Source organism: Neolamprologus brichardi, chromosome 13 (genome assembly GCF_056152115.1).
Source record: "Neolamprologus brichardi isolate AB-2024 chromosome 13, ASM5615211v1, whole genome shotgun sequence".
NCBI classification, from domain to species: Eukaryota; Metazoa; Chordata; class Actinopteri; order Cichliformes; family Cichlidae; genus Neolamprologus; species Neolamprologus brichardi.
In genome coordinates this window covers 2005950-2026207 of record NC_142116.1, presented here as the reverse complement: position 1 = coordinate 2026207, position 20258 = coordinate 2005950, and the positions used below count along the sequence as shown (strand labels likewise).

Sequence of the window (20258 nt, the reverse complement as noted above, 5' to 3'; positions counted from 1 at the left end):
CTTCTTTAAGTTGCTTGAAGACGTTTCACCTTCATCCGAGAAGCTTCTTCAGTTCTAAGGTCAAATGGTGGAGAGTCCCAGATTTAAACCTAGTGGGAGTTTCCCCCCACAGAGGGACAAAAGGACCCCCTGATGATCCTCTAATCGCCTGAGCCAAGGTGTGAAACTGGGTGTGAAACAGTTTCACACCTTGGCTCAGGCGAAGTCCGGACGCTTTTCTTTGCAAGCTTCTTTGACTAAGATTCAGTTAAGCATCAATCCTAATGAACATATTTGAGTACGGGAAATAGAAATGATGAAGGAGTACTTGAGTCTATTGAACAGGCCTGTGGGGGTACTTCAGATGAAGAAGGTTAGGAAGCACTGCACTAACTGATGAATTAATGACACAAGTGTCTGTAGCAGATATAACAACCCAATTCATTCTCAAACTAGTTTCAAATGTTGCCATTCTAAGAGATCTGAACAAAGTCTTTGGCTACGTTCACTCTGCAGGTCTTAATGATAAATTCTGATTTTTTGATCAAATCTGATTTTTTTGTCTGCTCGTTCACACTACAAATAAAATGCGACAGCAAACGCGCTCTGTTTAGACCCAGAGCAACAGTATTGTTTGACTGATGGCCTTAATATAAAGACATGTTTCAGACTTTATGTTTCCCAATTTTGCTTTAAGTTATAAAGTTATTTTGTTATTTACATTTGGCCTAATAATGATCCTTATTGCTGTTTTAGAGGAGCGCTGCTTCAAAGGATAGTTGCAGATTTCTGTCAGAATCTGCAGATTATACAGTACAAATAAAATGTTCATGTTTCTCCAACGTTGTCTTCCCAACAGTTTCACTGACATCTACACGGGATGGACAGGAAGCGTTCGCGATGTCTTCTCCGGCGCTGATAATTGGCGTCTGTCTTGTGTCAGTGACGTAAAAGACGGATTTAATGCGACATGACCATCAAACAGCAGCTTTCTAAAACATCAGATATGTATCGGATTCAGCACCACATACGAAGGTGACCCAGGTCGGATTTGAAAATATCGGATTTGTGCCGTTCACACTGTCATAGCATGATGGGATATGGGTTGCAGAGGGTCAAAAAAATCGGATTTGATGCGCTTTCGCCTGCAGTGTGAACGTAGCCTAAGTCACTGATGCTTCAGCAGCATCAAACTACAGAGGTCTGTATTTATTAGCTCGAGAGCCTAGAGCAAGGTTTGTCAGCCATTTGGGTTCTTTGGTTTTACACTTTTCACTTACCCACTGCATTTAAACCTGACTATTTTGTAGGGAGGTTGCAAAGATCTTTCTCAGCATTAGCTAAACCAATATCAGTGACCCTGGGAAACATCTTAGAGTTTGTGTTCTTTTCACTCTTTCTGTGTAACCACCATATTTACTGTGCTGAATGAATGAGTTAACAAATACCTGCAAATCTTGATATGTTTCCATCATCCTGGATCCTGTCTGCATCATGGCTATTGAAGATCGCCTGGAATAGTAAAAATATGCAGCATTAAAAGTTTCCCCACACACAGACTTCATCTGGGAGGGCCCAGGTATCAGTGCTGACTTTTTTTTGCCTATCCAAAGGAATGACTTTGATTGATTTATTGGTGGACAGCCTCTTTATTCTACCACATATTCTGGCCCTGGCCTGCCCTGTTTTGTGTTTCCCCAGCAGCTGGTGTACCCGTCTCTGTTGTGGCTCTCCAGGGAGATTCTCCTCCCGTGTTGGGATGCAATTCAATTGCACCATCTTAGACTGCAGCTGCTTAATCTATTCTTTTATGCTCCAGAGATCAGTAGTACGCTGGAGGGCCACTCTAACCGGAGCCTGCAGAAGGCAAGTTTATCAGGACTACAACAGAACATGGATGGGTCCGTCCGTTTCTCCAAGTGTAAAGAACGGAAACATGTATCCAGGCACTTGGATACACCTGCATGGGAATGCCCTGCTCCTCCCACACCCACTGCTGCCAAAACAGAGTCAAATCCTGTGGGAAACACACACTTACACCTGCATTATTGTTCAGACTGTCGTCAGAGCATTTTTAGCATCTGATTTAAACAGTAGCTGTCAAAGACGAAGAAAACTTTTTATACATCCTGCTCATTTATGCAGTTCTGCAGACGCTGTGCTGTTCTGGTGAAAGAAGATGTTCTCGATTAACTGGTTGATTTGCCAAAACAAACAAATACATAGAATACAAATACAAGAAGTGACCTTCCTCCAAAGGGTGACTAGCTTTTAGTGTTGCTCCTCCCAGTCCAAACATGCCAGTTCACGTGGGCGTCTGACCAGGATGTCTAATTAACACCGAGGGGATGATGGACCAATCATATCTCTGTGCTTACACTGGGGAAACTTTGGTATCTCCCCAGAAGAGCTGGACAACATAGTCATGATAAGTCAAGGGCCTTATCCATAATTTAGAACTAGTTTGGTGCAACATGGTTTTTCTACAGCTGAAATGTTTATTTTTCTCCTCTTTAGACAGTATGTGATATGTCCTTCTTTGGAATAAGCCACAATCTACATTTCCTCTAAACCTGTTGAGTTGAGCTGCATCAACACTGAGAATGCTTTGCTTAATGAGCCGTCTGCTTTCCATATAACTAACCATCAATAATCTTGGCCTATTGCAAATGCAACACACAGCCTGTGGCAGGTGGTTTCTTGGTTGTTTAAATATTTTCGCTTGGGATGGTAAACAATTATTTTAGTTGACCGAAGTAAGTAACAGGGATTTGTACATCATGAAAAGCCTTCTTTTAATGCATAACTCTGAGCCACAAAGTAGTGCACGTCCTGCACCAGCAGGTTCTTGGCCACTTGAAGATGCTGGTCAGTGATAATGACCATTAACCAGTGCTTGCTCTTGACGACAGAGCGAGGACGAGCTGAGCGGTGAATGGATAAACAAAGAAACTGAATCATCATAAATCTATTATTTAATATTTATTACTTTTTTATTATAGAACTAGGAATAAAAATACTATAATAATAATAATAAACTATAATAATACTAATAATAGAATTCTGGATCAGCACCATGATGCAAACTTGTGGCCATAACATATACAGTATGCTGGAGAAGGTATAAAATGTCACTGTGTATGTGTGTGTGTGTTTTATGTGTGTCCTTCAGACTTCAACGATTGCTCCTCAACATGTCAAACAGACACCATGAGACTGTGGTCTCCCTGCTTGTTTCAGATCACAGCTGTTCCTTCTTCAATGAGACTGTATTTTTACCCAAACTTCTTATCTTTCCAGGACAGAGTGCTGATGAAGCCCGAACACACCAAACTACAAGTTAAAAAACCTGACAGGGGGCTATGGCCATCTATTATATACAGTCTATGGTATAACCCGAGTTAATTAATAACTGCACTTACTCGTGTTTATAATTAAGTTGTGAGAAATGTTGCCTTAAGAACGAGGCGCAAACCGTTTTTCTGTGGCAGCGCACACCTGCGCGTTTCTTTCTCTAACGCAGAAACTCTGCAGTCTGCTCGCTCGGGTCTGTCCAACTGAACAAAGTGAGTAGCGGCGTTGATCGCTACACACCGCGGCTCCGTGTGTGCATGTGTGTGTTGTGGGCCAATAGCCACTCAGTTACACAACTGCTTTCAGTTTCCGAGCCCTGCCTGCTCGCCTGGTGGTTCCCCGCCCACCGCTGCTCTCTGCTGCCTGCCTGCCTCTCTGCTGGGCGGACTGGGGCAGATCCGAGCCGACCAGTTCCGTGTTTCTCTGCTCACCCAGTTTACGGAGCAGATCGTACCGGAGGACCGGACAGCGTCACGGTGGACATTCCTGTCCAGCAGCGGCATCCGTAACTCCGGGGACGACGGGAAAGTGAGCGCGGAGGTGAGTAACGTCTTATTGCTGCTCGTTATTTGTGCGCGGACGGAGAATCCATCAGCCGCCGTCGGTCGCGTTACGTTTCAGCCAAACTTTGACGCTACTGGCTGTCCCTCCCTCCCCCTTCTCTCCCCCCCTGCTCCCTCCCTCCCCACTAACGCAAAGTGCGTCGCGCACACATGCGGGGATCGCGGTATGTTCACGCAAATGTACGCCTGGCGCTCCTCGTTTAAGGCCGTGACACGAATCTCCGCAACTTTTATCGTCGCTGCGATCCGCGCACCGTAGGTGTGCAATCGCCGAGCAGAAGCTGCGACGCGCTCGCGCGTGCGTTCGCGCGTGCGTCACACGTCCCACCGTGTCGCTGCAATGTGCGCGTGTCGTCCATTGATGTTGTTTTGACAAATGTGACGTAGACCGTGACGCGCCGTAACGATGAGATAAGCAGATTCTGTGTGTGAATAAATAACGCTCGCGCGTCTCTGTGCGCGTGCGCGCGCTCCTAATCTCGTTGGGGGGATTTCTAAGCTGCGCACTTGAGATTTTTTTTTTTAGCAAAAAGCGAGACGCGCTGATGAGCGTGGAGTGGAGTACACGCTGTTTCCTCCGTGGACTTTGTCCGTGCGGCGAGTGGGCTCCCTCGGTCCAGCACTGCACGCACACCTGACGTACACGCACCTGAGCGTGCAGCCCGTGTGTCCGGGTTCCAAACGGAAGGAAGCGGCGTGACGGTAAAGTGCACCCGGGGTGACGAGCAGTCACCGTCTTCCTAAACGTCGTCCAGTTGTTTCTCTCTGCAGTTCTGACCCTGCAGCACAGCCCGCATGTAACATCGCGTGATACAGCCAGGTGTGTGCAGGTGGTGGGCGCAAAGTTTGCGCTCAAACGCTCACTGCGTCCGTCTTTGAGCCAAAGGTGAGACTGGCTCAGGTGTCAGCTTGGTCAGTAAGCGTCTATGCTTGTACACAAATATGTCATAATTAGATGGTAAATGTTCTTATATCACGCTTTGCTACTCTGAGCACAACAAGCACTTCACACAACTTGTACATTCACCCATTTGCGCAACCACCCTTTTCTATGCTGTTTCTAGTGCTTCCTATCTAACAGTCACGCACCGATGGATGCATCGGAGAGCAACATGGGGTTAGTATCTTGCCCCAGGATATGTGGCATGCAGACTGGGCTCAAACCACCCAGTCCTGCTCTACCACCTGAGCTACAGCCACCCCACAGAGCAGTCAGTCACAATATTAAAACCAGCTGTTTAATCCTGTGCAGGTCCCACTAGTACTGCCAAACAGCTCTGACCTGTCAGGACTCTCAACCTGGAGTTCTTTGGGACACGCGGGTTCTCTCACGAGTGCTCTCTTGACTACTGGATACAGAGTGGGAGTGTTTCAGTGCAAGGTTAGCTCGTTGTCTTTGAGCAGCTTTTTGCAGTGTGGGGCGGTGCTCGTGGTCCAGGTGAGGCGAAGCGGGTGCTGCTGGATTGTTGGTGTTGACGTCCAACCTTGTGCTGTAAAACAACAACAACAAAAGGATCAGTGAATGGTTTTAATAATGTGGCTGATCAGCATTTGCTTTCCAGCCACATTCATATGCCACACGTCTCCTGTAATACCTCTAAATTGGCACAAACCCATCCCACCCTTCGTGGAGTTATGTCTGAACTCAAATCATCACGACCTGAACATTATTATCCTCACCAAAAATCGCTTCAACTCTGTCAGTTATTATGTGTCAGGTGATTTTATAGCAAACATCACAGAAAGAACAAGAGTGCTGGATATGGTAAATATCTACACAAAGCAAACAGTTTATGCAGTAATTTGTATGATAATTATTGTTTAAATGTATCCTGTTATCACAGTAATGGATGTGTGTTTAATGAAGGGAATGAATCTGACATGAAAACGCTGATTAATTTCACATCCAGAGAGATTTACCAGCCATTTACTGTAATCACAGCACTGACGCCCATCAGTTGTTTACAAAAGGGGGAATCCACAGTAAACATGAAACTTCAGAGTGGGTTTTGTGGTGACACCACATGATTAATATGCAGCTCGGTGTCTATATTCGAAGCAGGCACGCCAAAATCCATCCAGATCCATCAAAATGGGGATGGAATGGGGGCAAGTTGGAGAGGTTAGCTATTCATAGTTGGGGTAGTGCAGTAGGAATGGATGCATGTAGGTCAGAGCTGTCCTGCTGGGTGAATGATCACGTCACTGTTAGTTAATGATAACCGCATTCATCATTAAGTGTGCAAATACAAGATGGCAGCTCAACTAGAAGTTTGTGCTTTTCTAGTAAAGTCTCATGCTTGCATTTTAGCCCAACAGTTCTACTATCATAAGCTTTCTCATTTGGATATGCAAATTGGCACAAAATCTATCAAAAGAGCCAGATGTGAACCTATCCTCAGCTGTAGGCATGGTTTGGAAATGACTGGATATTGCTGACTGTCTCTCTTTCAGTCTACTGACTTAAAATAGTTTGTAATGAAGAAACAGGCATGTAGAGGCCAGCAGGTCACTCGAGGCTGCTTACATGGTGTTGTGCAAGGGAGAAACAACAGAAAACAGGAAGCATTGATTAAAGATCCAGATGAGGCAGAAGAGCTTCACTCCAGGCTCTGTGGGTGTTTGAAAAGCAGCACCACATGAGCCGTCGAAAGCTGGGGCAGAGAAGATGAGGGGTCAGAGTTAGGGTTACATCCTATTAGGGCTGTATGTCTGTGAAGGTTCTCAGTCATCCAGGTCATCGTAGTCAAAGGAGCTTGCAACTATTAGGGCTGCACGATTAATCGTTAGAAAATCGTGATCTCGATTCATACTTATGTGCGATCTCATTTCCAAATGACAACGATTTAAAAAAAAAAAAAGAAAAAAAGATGACGATTGTACCACATTTTGATCCGGGACGTAATCTGCATGAAAACAAGCGCTCACTCTTCCTGCTCAACAAATGACAAGGGCGGAGCCTTATACCACGTGATACAGAAGCTGGCTGCTAAAATTAGCAGGGAAAAACCAACGGAGAGCACGTCAGGGATGACGAGGAAGTGACAGGAGAAAATCCGTCCCGGTCAACCACCCAAACATCAATAACGGGAACCTTATACAGCGCTTCCCTATACCCGTCGAACTCCCGCAGGCACAAAGAAATTACAGAGGCTATCACTTATCACCTGACCAAAGATATGGCTCCATCAACACTGTGCAAAACGAGGGATTTAGGAAAACGATCAACACCTAGACAAACGCTACACAGTGCCGTCCCGCAACTATTTTTCTATTGTTGCACTTCCTGCTCTATACACGCAGTGTCGAGCAACGGTGGAGACGCAATTTCAAGCAGCACAACATTTTGCGGCAACGACAAAATGTGAGACATTTGTTGTTTTTATGTTTATTTATTGTTTTTATGTTCAGTCTCAACTGTTACGAAGTTGATGTGCAGTTAATAAGTGCAATAAATATTTATATTGGAAAAGAAAATCGTGAGAGAATCGTGATCTCAATTCTAAGCAGAAAAATCGTGATTCTCATTTTATGCAAAATCGTGCAGCCCTACATACTATTCTTATATAGTATATACTATATATATACTATATACTATAATAGTCATACTATTCTTATTACATAGGGTTCTGATCATCAGCAGTGATGACTTAAACCTCAGGGGATTATGGCAAAGTACAGACGAAAGAAGAAACATTTCAAGGTTTATGGTTAGAGGTAGTTATAAAGGTTAAAGTGTTACTGCTTGTACTGATATCTGTACGTACCCAAGGGTTATAATACTGATTTATGAACTTATCAGAAACTGTGACTTAATCGTGTTTTTCTGACTCACAGCTTGTTGAAGACCAATGAGAAATGACTCACAAGGACAAAAGTAAGGTGAAGCTATTAGTCCCATAAAACCAATTTAAGATTTTTCACCTTTGGTGAGGTTTTTCGTTTTCACCACATTTCGAGTCACATTTGAGTCACATGTTCCGTCAACAGTCAACAGGCTTCTCTTAAACACTCAGCCCTAATAAAGTGGGGTTAGTTTACTGTGTGGGGAAGTTCGTAGCTGCCAGATTAAAAAAAACTTTTTCTATAGAAGGAACTGAAAACAAATGATGGCTGTTTCTCAAATGTCAGGTGTCATTTATGTCATAGATACTGAGCATTGTAAATTCTAAATACCAAATGTCACAGTTCTGGGTCAGTTTGACCCAGTATTTTGAGTTGTTATGGTTTGGGTTTATTTTTGAATGATGGATTGTTCTTTATGTTTCTCTGGTGCTTTGTTGAGTTTTATGATGAATCTGTGTTTCAGTTATTTTGGTGTGTTTTCGCATTATGGATTGTTTTCTTATTCTCTTGTAGTGCTTGTGGTGGTGATGATAGATTATTATTAGTTTCTTGTTTATCTGTGTTTAAGGATTTGTTGTTTCATGTATTGTTTGAGTTGCATGTGTTATATTCTGTCTGCGTCTTTGTTTAGTGGGTTCTTGTTTCCTGTTTTATTGTGAAGGTCTGTGTCTCATGTGAGCGTGTTCAGTCCTACTGCTCCCCTGTCTCGTTAGTCCAATTTCTCCCAGCTGTGTCTCCCTCCTGTTTCTCATTCTCCGATTACCTCCCTGTGGTCGTGTCCAAATTCATGGGCTGCATCCTCCTGAGGACCCGGCCTTCGCGGTCTACGTGGGCCGGGTCCTCAGAAGGTCGGGTAGGCCGGAAGTAAACGGCTGTGAAATTGGATGGTCCAGCCTTCTGATTAGCGTCAGCGCTGTCTCGGTGGAGTTTAATAAACTCGCCGTCTGCTCCTTGCTGTCTAAAATATAACAGGACACTGGCGTAAATTCTCGACCGTCTCACACTTCTGTTTAATCAGTTTTCTGTTTGACGTTTAGTCAGCTGTGTAAAAATCAAGGAGGAACCCACCCAAGTTTTATTTTATCTAATCTAATAACTTTAATCTCAGCCAAACAGATTTACTCACGAACAAACAAAACACTGAAAAAAGCCCAACAGTAACATTTTTAGGTTGTCTAAGTGACTTATATATTACGTTTAACCTGAGCAGCGAAAGTCCGCGGTGATCTGAAAATGATGTGCCGGGAGTTGTGCCGTTCTCGGCCGCATCAGTGACCCTCGAGCTCCCGGCTAGCTATCGAGCTGGTGGGTAGCAGACGTCTCCGAAAACTTCGAAGCACTTTTGCAAATATGCGATATCTTGATAAACCGAGCAGATATTTGATGTTTACACAGCGACTTTCTCGCCTGAAAATATGTTAAAAGTTTATTTTGTGACCCAGAAAGATTAATAAGAGTAATTTTAAAACTTAGTAGCGGCCGCCATTGTTGGAAACTGGAGTTTGGCTGGGCCGTGCTATGAATTCTGGGATATGGTAGGCCATGAAGGACACACCCGACCCATCCTTCAAATTCGGGGAAAAGGAGGACGCATTTGTCGGCTGCATTCGGAGGAGTCTACGAATTTGGACAGCCTTCGGCGCGTCGCTGTGATGTAATCGGTCTACAAATGCGGCCTCAGGAGGAAGCAGCCCATGAATTTGGACACGACCTATGTATATAAGCCCTGTGTGTTCCTGTGCTCTCTGTTGGGTCGTACCATCGGATCATGCCTGTGTGTTTCCGGTTTTCAGTGTTTGTTGTTCTGTTCGTGTTTTGTGCTTCGCCAGCAATAAAGCTGTGGTTTTCTGTTGAAATTTGGCTTCACGAGTCCTGCGTTTGGATCCTCACCTCCACCTGCCGCACACAGAGCCCTGACACCAAATGAGGCAGAGAAAACCAACAAAAGAAAAGTGTAAACAGACCCTAAAGGGCCAAAAACACTTGCACAGGGTTACCTGGGGGAGTAATGTGGTAGAACTGTATGTCAAGTGAACATAACCATAAAATAGAAAAAAGGAAATCTATTTTTCCTTTTGAATTTCTTTGAAAAACACAGGATAAGATGTAAGGTTAGGCCACACCCTAACCCTTTGGTGGGTGAGAACCCAACTGGTTAAATTCAGGCTGATTTAAGGCCTAGCAACTAGCTTTCGCAAGATGCTCCGATTGTTCCTTTCATACATCGTCTTATTGTGTTTGTGCAGGTTCTCAGTCATCCTGGTCTTTATTAGTCTTGAGTCTTGAAATGAAGATGAAGGCAGCATCGCTTCTCTTTTGTTTGTGAAGATGGAAGGACTCTTGGATGAGAGGTAGAGCGTCTTCACAAACCAAAAAGAAGTCCAGCTGCTTTTATTTCAACCGCTTTAGGTGTTGCGTTGTATCTTGTGTGAGGATTCGTCCTTTGAAAGTATTTAATTTGGGTTATTTTAATATTATCTTTATTTTGTTTAGAATTTTTGAAGAGCCATCAAGCTCTTTCCTCTTACGATGTATGTGGGTGGAGATTTCTGGAAAAGTTTACAGCACTAAAACTGTTCTTCTTCTTTTAGGCTTTCCTAAAGTAAGTCCGGTTTCTACTCCGAGCTCCACTGTCCCATCATTGCAGGACTGCTGGTTCTTGAAGTCTCTGAAGGTCCTTTTTCATGATTCTGATGCATAATCGGGCTCGCTGTCCTTCTGCAGATTGAATTTGCATGATTTAAAAAACGTTTGCACAGCACTATTTTCAAATCCATCGACACATTTCCCCCCAACATTCATTTTTGTTTTTGATTGTCTTTAGGTTGCTTCATCATGACTTAAAGGATCATCACGCTGTCCGTGTCAAGAGTAAAGACCACAGCGACGCCACCAATGGTGACCAATCTGATTATGCAGACGACTCTGAACTCTCTGTAGCTCACCTGGGAAGCTCCATGGATTAAAAAGGTCACTTTACCAAAGTCAGGGAGGAAGACGTGACGCCCGCTCTGTGGGAGTTTGGTGCCTGAAACAGGATCTCATCATCTGGACGAGCTTTTTGTGTTTTCTGTTCATTTGGAGTAATATGGTTCATGGAAGATGGAATAAAATATCAGTGGGAGTTATTCCTAAACAAGGACTGACTGCAAAACTCAAGAATGGAGCAGGATTTTACACAGTAGGATCTCGTATCTCATATCAGTTGTGGATGGTGTAGGTACCTTGTAGGTACTACCCTGGACACGGTGGATTTTACACACAATTCATCTAAAAACATCTGAAGTGTAGCAGGCAGTGTTTGTCTATAACTGGAAAAGTCTTCCTTTTCTCACTGTTGTAAATGGACGTCTGAGCCTTCTAAAGCTAGAAGGGGATATTTTCCATCTGTTTGGTGTCTCACTGTTGGCAAAAACAGGGAAAGCCCTCCAAACATGTCCGGGACGGGAAGGAAGCACTTGGTCAGAGACTTTAACCATTTCATCACCTGCTACCTGTGTCGAGGTTACCTGATTAAACCGACCACGGTCACCGAGTGCCTGCACACATGTGAGTTAAAATAACACGCAGCAACACACGGAGGTGACAGTTGGGGTAAAAATCCATCGAGGTAGTGGGACCAAACCCAGACCGATCTAAGGTTACACGTAACCCCGACCAAACTTTAAAGAGCCGTAAAGAAGCAGGGCAGGGCTCAGTCAAAGTACAGCTGCTGTGTATGACAGGCAGTGTTGGTCAAGTTACTTGAAAAAAGTAATCAGTAACTAATTACTGATTGCTTCCCCAAAAAAGTAATCCTGTTACTTTACTGATTACTTATTTTCAAAAGTAATTAGTTACTTAGTTACTTTTTAAAAACACGATTTACAACCTGAATAGGTGATAAAGTGATAGATCTTTCAGCCCAATTCTACTTTTTCTGCATAATCATCATACAAAATGTAATCAAATGGAAAAGTCTCTTTTTAAAACTTGTTTTATTAGTTTTAATCTTTTAACTTTATGCATCAAGCAAAAATTTAATTATCTGCAACATTCTCTGACTGGAAGAAATTAGTTTAACATTTAAACCTATTTTCTGCACATTCCAGCACATAAAATAAAATATTTTTTGTGTTTACACTCAGTCTTTCAAATAGATGCAAGTAAAACACAGCAGAAAATAAATAAAGTCAGACTAGCGGTCCTGTTGCTCTATTTTCACCTGTAAAGCAGGAGTGGGGTAGGCGGAGGTTTACCCTGGTGCAGGTGTGCCGCGGTCAGTGGAAGAATCCGCGAGTTTCTCTGTGAGTTTCCCATTACGTCGTAGCTACTCGGTGCTTGCTCGGAAGTTTAGGGGTTTTTTTTCGCTGTAAAAAGAAGTTTTCTTCCCACGCACAACGGACACTAATGTTTTTGTCACTTTTTATGGAATCAAACTCAAAGTAAGGTCAGTACTTCCACGCTTTAAACGCTGCACGCTCATACTCTCTCTGCACTCGATATATGATCCATTGTTGATCTGCACACAGCTGTTGTCACGAACGTCGCACTCGCTTACGTCACTGTCATGAGACATTCTCGCAAAAAATCACGGTTTTAGTAACGCAGTAACGCAGCGTTCCTATGGGAAAGTAACGGTAATCTAATTACCGTTTTTGCAATAGTAATCCCTTACTTTACTCGTTACTTGAAAAAAATAATCAGATTACTGCCCATCTCTGATGACAGGTGACTCTCTTTTTGTCAGCACACCTGTGTGAAATGAAGAAAAGTACAGATGATGTTCAAACTGTTGATCAGCCTTGGTTTCATGCTCATGTCAGACTTAATTAATAAGTAAGTTTCCACTGATGTGAGCAAATGTACCCAGCTGCAAGCGTTAGAGCAGAGACTCCTACAGAAAGCTAGAAGCTTCAAACACAGTGTCACTTCCTGCTCTTCCTGTTTTTCAAACCCAGAATTACAGCTACCACAGTTCCAGTAAAATTCTACTTTGACAGACTATTTGAAGTGGATGTGAAATTGTAGAGCAAGGTGAATGAGGCAAATGAGCTGTGAAGCATCGGAACCGATGTCGGCACTAAAATGCCGACAAAGTCTGAAGTTCAAACTGCAGGATTTCAGTTGTTTCATAGAGAGATTTGGAGGCTTCCCCTTTTTCAACATGAGACTAGTTTGGGCGGTTTGAGCAGCAGATCGTGACAACCTGGTAATTGTCAGTGACTTAGCAAGCTGAAACAAGGCAAGCTAACATGCTGCCCCAAAAAACCTCAATGACAAGGCAAAATGATGGTTTCACAGATGAACAGCTCATTTCTCTGCCTCTCTCTCTTTTATTCTGAATGACCTTTTAAAAGATGGGTTTACCTGCCTTAACCTAGAGGAGAAGCTCATTTTGAATATATTTCTTTTGCAGTCTGTAAGAGCTGTATTGTGCAGCACTTTGAGGAGAGCAATGACTGTCCTAAATGTGGCATTCAGGTCCATGAGACCAACCCACTGGAGATGCTCAGGTAACTTTGGCTACATAACATGTTTTTTTTCTCTCACTTTATCTGTTTTTTTCCTGTCATTGGCATGTTGGACACTTTTGGGCTCTCTTTGTATTTCTTTTGATTTAATCTTGAAAGAGCTGCAAAGTTTTGTAAATGACAGTTTTAAGAGTTTCATTCTTCTCTGAACTTCTTGTTGTTTCCATTATTCAATTGTACTTTTCTACATCTTGCTTTTGTGTGTATTTCAACATCTCGAGCTACTGATTTTCTCTCCTCTGGATACTTTTATTCCTGCTTGACCTCACCTCATCGCTCCCTTCACCTCCACCATTTAACTTCTATTGCCTACTTTAATTTCTTGTTATCCCCCGATGCATCATCCCCTCCACCTCCTCCTCACTGTCATATTCTCAGGTTAGACAACACCCTGGAGGAGATCATTTTCAAGCTGGTGCCCGGACTCAGAGAAAGTGAGTTTGCCAGATGGTTTCATCAATCTGTCGCCTCAGTTTGCAGTCGCTGTTAAATTATGTGACTATTCATGGGAGGTTGGGAAAAGAATTTACAGCACTCCCATCACACAAATCACTGGAAGACTAAGGCTTGCAACCAGTTTTAATGAAATGCACAAATTGCCTCCAGCATGCACTCTAGCAAACATGATGCTGCGTCTTGGTGGATTGAAAAAGGAAAGAGTTACAGCACACCATCAGAAATGCTTCCAAAAGACTAAAACTGTAACTTTTCAGAATTTAATTTGCAGCAGCAATTATTGCTGTCATTGTTTTAGACATATCTTGCATACTTTTGTCCCCTTTCCACTCTAATACTCATTCTCTTCAGTCTGTAAACATGTTCATTTCTGCTGTAAAGTTGGACATTTTTGACCTAAGGTTCACTTTTACAGCCAGTCGCATGTGGATATTTTAAAAAAGTGCAGTTTTTGAAAACAGCGACTTGTTGGTAAGACTTTGCTCAGTAAAATCTCAGTAATTTAGCAAGACCCTAGCTGGCACCTGCAGCAAAGCTCTAGTAAGGGTCCAGAACTCCTGGTAACCAACAACAGTCTGAGAGTGAGCAAACTTAACCGAGCTTCTAGCAAGTTTTTAGTTTTATCCAGTCAACATGTTTGAGGAAATTGTCCACACACCTTTATGGCTCCTCTATGAAAGCCAGGACCAACCCTACTGAGATCTACTGCTTCTTATTCCCATTAACACTCGAGAGTCACCATCAGTTAGTTTACTACCTTCACAAGAAGTCCTGAATGCTGTTCTGCAGTTCAGCTAACCTTTGATCCTCTTTTAAGATTGCTGACATCAGTAAAGGATTCATTTGTCAGCATCACATTATTTCCAGAGAGGTGGAAGCTCAAACGTTTAAAACTAGATGAAGATGTACAGCCTTCTCTCTGTGGCAAGGCCAACGGGAAGCCAAGTCAACATGTCTAACTAAAGTGGTGATGGCACTATAATTTTATTGCTCCATAACTTCACCTCAGCTGATAGAGCACTCTGGCAGCAGAACGATGGAACAAACGTCATATATTTTTGTAGCTTTCGGGCCTCTCGGCCAAGTGGTGTAAAAGTCAGCGTCCTATGAATCCTCTCATATGGTCTACAGAGAAGACTGTGGGTTTTGGTTTTTATCTATCATGTAGATGGTGATGGTACAAGCACAGCATTGCTGTTCACAGTAAATAATAATGAGCTTTACGTTACACTGCTATCCTATCCGGATGGTGAACTACCGTCTAGGTGTTAAGAGATTCTGAGTATGAAGTCTCCAGGCTCACTGACATCTTAAATGTGCAGCAAAGACAGGAAGAAGATAGGAGTTTTGTTGTCCCTGTTGCTAGTAAGCTGGAAATCATGCCTGGAAATTCTACTCGACAAAAAAAATCCCAGAGGTCACAAAGAGCATCGAGACTTAGCGATACAACATAAACACAAGTGAAGTTTACCAGTGTCTCCAATTATGCTACCTGCTCTTCACCCTGATGGCCCGAGTGTCTGGCTAATGTTCAGAATGCTCAGCAGACATCAAAGCACATCTGGATCTGCTGGATCTGGATTTAACCCTTTAAAGCCGGTCAGAGCGGCACGCTCCGTTTTGCGTAACTATTTTTAAATCCCGGTAGCTCTGCAACCGCGTGAGCTAGCGCAATAATTTTTTTTGCATATGAAACCGGAGGAGTTGTACTTACATCTTATGCCATCAGCTTGTCCTCGGTCACAGTTTCCTTCCACATATAACTTTGCAAAAACTGCATAAAAAGCGCTTGCAGCAACAAAAACATAATATTCCAGAAACACGCTTTGCCGATCTGATCAGCTGTTCGTAACACTTCCTACGTTGGAATAGACGTCAGAGCGAACTTTCGCATGTCCGCCATGACCTGCCCAAAACCAGAATGTTATCTTTGACTTTATGACTTTCTGTGTCGTTTCTGGGATGCTTAGGACTCATATTGCACTGCTGGAAATAGTTTATTTTGATGCATATGCTGCTTTTTTGCAAATTTGCATTATAATATTTATTTTTGTTTTTCCTGCAGTGTATAAAAATTGGTGTATTTCAAAAATAAAACTATGAAGACACTCAAAATAAATTTCCTGTGGTGGGAAACTATTTTGTACAACCTTCTTGTATTTACAGTTTTGAGGGATAAGCCTCTTAAATTTCTCTAACTAGAAATATATGTTAAAAAAACAAAAACGATTTTCAAATTTTTTGTAGTTTATTGCACTTTTTTGCAATTTATGTAATTACTATGCACTTAATGCAGACATATTATTAAAATCTAGGCTATAATGGTTGTATTGATGTATATCAACTTGAAATGCTCCCAAAAATGGCTCCACAGCATGTAAAAATATAATATAAGCTCTGGCGGACTTGGTTCTATGGTAGGTCTTAAAGGGTTAAACCAGAGGCAGCAAAACTGGTTTGTTGGCCAGCGTAAAAAGTAAACGTGTCAGAGGCGACAAATGGGCTGTCAAAAGGGAATTAGGCTGTTTTGAGGAGATATGAATATGAGGGTGCCTGTAAATTTTGGTGATAACACAACAGTGACCACTGTCTGGTACCAGGCGGCCCGGGTTCAACTCCCGGTGTGGGAAGAGCCATTATAGCAAATTTGAGATGTTAGAATACGCTTCAGTTGAGTGATAAAATGGCCCTTTGAGGCTGAAAGCTAACTTTAATTATAGCAGTTATGAGCACATCACAGCAGGGCTCGGTTTGATGTGTCCAGGAGAAACACAGAGACTTAAAATAAATACATTCCCAGCTTTTCTTCTCTCTAGCAGCTTTAAAATCGGTGCAAGTGGCTCATTTTCTCTTATGGCAAGACAGCATATTGACCTTTTTCACAGCAGGCGTTCTGACATGTCAAAGCATGCATAGAAAAGAGGCTGCATTGTTTTTTGGAGGAGGTCCTTGTATCACTGGAATGGCTGGAATAACCAATCCATTGTTATTGTTATTAATTACACCCGCTTTTCCTGCTGTTAAAGGGCAACTGTCTGCTATGAAAAGCTTTTATTGTGCGAGTAAAATAGTTTTGTAAGCTTAGTTAAACTCCTCCTTGGAGCTTCAGTGAATCAGTTTTATGAAAAGCAAAAGTCTAAATTTAGTACAGGAGAAATGTTGCTGTTTGATCCCAGACTGTTAACACAGCGTAGACAGAATTCAGTAACGATGGTGAACACAGTGTTAGAATCACCCATCCTCTTCTGATTGATTTGGTCTCTATGATTGCTTCATACTTTATTCTACTTTTATTTGTTTTTTCCTGTCAATTAGAAGAGGAACAGCAAGAGCTCGAGTTCTGGAGGAAGAACCAGCCCAAAGAAAACGGCCAAGGTAAGCTGGACCCAACAAAACCCTTTATATAGTAACAGTAACACTTCATAATAAGGGTTATGATACGGGGTGTCATGCGCCACGGCGCGCGTGCACAAAAGGATCCAAACGCAGACTCAAGCGCTAGCAGAAAATGACACTTTATTATAACAACAAAAGGCGACCCGGGAAAACCAAAGGAGCAAAACGAGGAACTAAAAAACCCGGGGAAACGATGACGCGAGGAAGCCGGAATCGGGACCGTGGGAGGGATTAGAGCGGGACCGTGGGAGCTCGGGAGGGAAGTCCGTGAGAAGGAAATCCGTGGAGGTAGTGGATGGGCCAGATGATGTACCGGGTGATCCAATTGAGCAGGAGGACAGGCAGGTGGCAGTCGCTGAACGCCGGATCGAAACCTAGACACAAGTAGGCAGATTTAACGCAGCTCCAACAAGATATGAATGCAACGCTTTCGCGGGAGTCTAGTTACCACAGAGAGGTGATTAACGGACTGGCGTGGAGCCTCCGTCAGCGCCAGGTTAAGCAGCTCTTCAGGTAATCACCCCGATGGAGAGCAGGTGTGCCGGTGATGGCCCAGCCTGGGGGTGTGGCTACCCGCGCATCACACATTCCACACACAGGACCACGGACCATGACAAGGGGTGTAATTCCCCTGTAATTAAATTAATTTTATTATAAATTTGAATGCAGTTATACAAATACATAAAGTAGGCACACTAGAATAATTATTTCCATATTTATTTCATTAAATATAAATATTGAAAAGTACAGTGTGCCTATGATGTAAGACTGGGAAATTTTGTTTGTTTTTACACAAAAATACACACTACTTACAGTTACGCTGCACTTAAAATGAATCATGCTTTATATAAAATGACATCAAATTACTTACACACGTGACTAAAATTGACTTACAGTTAGGGCTGCCACAAACGATTATTTTCATAGTCGACTAGTCACCGATTATTTTTGCGATTAGTCGACTAATCAGATCATCATCCATTGGACGTAAAACGTACAGTTTATTGCACCAGCAGCATCTGCTCTTATATAACTATCATTAGCTTACAGCTTTAAGTGTTTAAGGTATGTGCTAACTAAAAATAAAGACAAGATGATAGTTTATTAAATTTTAATGAAACAGCCGTCTGCTCCTTGCTATCTAAAATATAACAGGACACCGGAGTAAATTCTCGAGCATCTCACACTTCTGATAATCAGCTGTCTGCTTGATGTTTATTCAGCTGTGTAAAAACTATAACTTTAATCTCAGCCAAACATGTTTAACCTGAGTAGCGAAAAACGGCAGTGGGTTTGAAAACGATTGGTTGTCCGGTGTTCTCACGGCTCTAGTTAGCCTAGCCCCCGGCTAGCTATCGAGCTAGTGGGTAACAGACGACTCCGAAAACGTCGGAGCGCTTTTGAAAATATGTGGTGTCTTGATAAACTGAGCAGATATTTGAGGCTTACAGAGTTATATTCTCGCCTGAAAATATGTTAAACGTTTATTTTGTGACCCAGAAAGAATAATAAGAGTAATATTAAAACTAACTAGCTGCCGCCATTGTTGGAAACTGAGCTGCGCTATGAATTCTGAGACGCAGCTTCTTCTTCTTCTTCGGGGTTTAACGGCAGCTGGCATCCTTGTACATGCAGTGCTGCCATCTTCTGTTTCAGTCCGTTATTACACTCTTAAATCCTACTACTTATTCCTGCGTCTTTTGTGATCTTACAAAGCTTCAAACGAAGCGTCGACTATTAAATCAGTCGTCGACGATTTTAATAGTCGATGTAATCGTGACTAGTCGACTAATCGTGGCAGCCCTACTTACAGTATAATTATTTCTTTGTTTTTTATTTATAAAAACCTGACTTCTTACCCCCTTTTTGAACCGTACCTACCTGTAAGTATTAGTAGGTAAACATAATTACGCTGTCATTTCAAATAAAACACATTAGAATTCCATTAAATTACAGGAGATTTCCACTCTTACTCGCAGGCTGTGTCACAGAGTTTTCACCTTGTGCATTAGAGTGGGTGGAGATGACTGAAATAGGAACACTGTCATATGCAGTGTAAAGAATTTGTCATGTAGGGGGACGGGTGGCTGCGTCGCCTCTGTGCCTCTCACACCTTTTCTTTAAAACTGGCAAAAAGGGAAAAAAAAACATGCCATGGAGGAAGGAAGCCAGTTGTGGTTGATGCATCTTACTCAGAATGTCTGCACGCTTGCTTTCATTATTAGAGAAGAAGCTCTATGAAGAAGGGGGGGATTTTTTATCAAGTTTTGATACATCAGCAGGGAATTTTCTTGTCAGACTTCGTACCCCCCTTTCACCACATTTTTCAGTGCAAACAGAGCTCGTGTTTACAGACATTGACCAATGCACCACTGCATCAGGTTCAAGAGAAACAACCCAAATGGAAAAGAAATAGTAAAAACGTATAAAAGACTTGCATCAGATGTGGCCGACTTCATATAGTGAATCATAGAAGGCTTACCGTATTTCCCGGAATACAAAGCGCACCTGAATATTAGCCGCACGAGCTAAAATCAGGGGAAAATCCTGTTTTGTACATACATTAGCCGCACCTGACTAAAAGCCGCAGGTTGACTTATCATATGTAAGAGAATATGCACAAAGGGAATTGTCAGGAAAGAGATGGCTGTTTGGAGACACAACAACATAAATATAACCTACAGCACACCAGAAAAATAGATTGGCCTACCTTTTAGGCTCAGGTGCAGTGACACGGCTTTAACAAGAAGAAAACTCAGTCATTCACCACCATCTTTCTCTTCTTCCTGCGCACTGAAACCACCAAAGTCCTCTTCTCCAGTGTCGGATACGAACAGGCTCAGGATGGCTTCGTCATCCACTCTCCGCTTCTCTCCTTCGTTGTCACTTTCAAAACCAAACAAATCCTCGTTGTCAGTGAACACCCACCACGATCCTCCGTTGGTGATCGTGGATGTTTTCACACTTTTCCACGCTGTCAGAATCCACCGGTGGAGTTGAGCATAACTTGCTTTTCGCAAGTTTATCGCCGCTCGTCATCCACGCCTCCCGCTGAACCAGTGTTGCCAACTCCTCAGTAAGGAAAATCGCTATTGGCTGTCCTAAAAGTCGCTAGAAGTCGCTAAATGACGTCATCACCTAATTTGCATAA

General features: G+C 42.7%; 1 protein-coding gene across 3 annotated transcripts in view; it reads left to right on the top strand.

The window, feature by feature from the left end:
• Positions 1 to 3679: 3679 nt before the first annotated feature.
• Positions 3680 to 20258, top strand: part of pcgf5b (polycomb group ring finger 5b) — a 37169-nt gene continuing 20590 nt past the window's right edge. The window contains exons 1-7 of one of the 3 annotated variants that reach the window (XM_087849960.1): positions 3680 to 3873; positions 7734 to 7773; positions 10334 to 10416; positions 10567 to 11291; positions 13141 to 13237; positions 13634 to 13689; positions 17027 to 17086. In XM_087849960.1, coding sequence (XP_087706086.1) covers positions 11177 to 11291; positions 13141 to 13237; positions 13634 to 13689; positions 17027 to 17086 — 328 coding nt within the window. In that variant the 5' untranslated portion in view covers positions 3680 to 3873; positions 7734 to 7773; positions 10334 to 10416; positions 10567 to 11176. The remainder of the gene's footprint in view (positions 3874 to 7733; positions 7774 to 10333; positions 10417 to 10566; positions 11292 to 13140; positions 13238 to 13633; positions 13690 to 17026; positions 17087 to 20258) is intronic. The other 2 variants (XM_087849959.1, XM_087849961.1) reach the window with 2 other exon arrangements.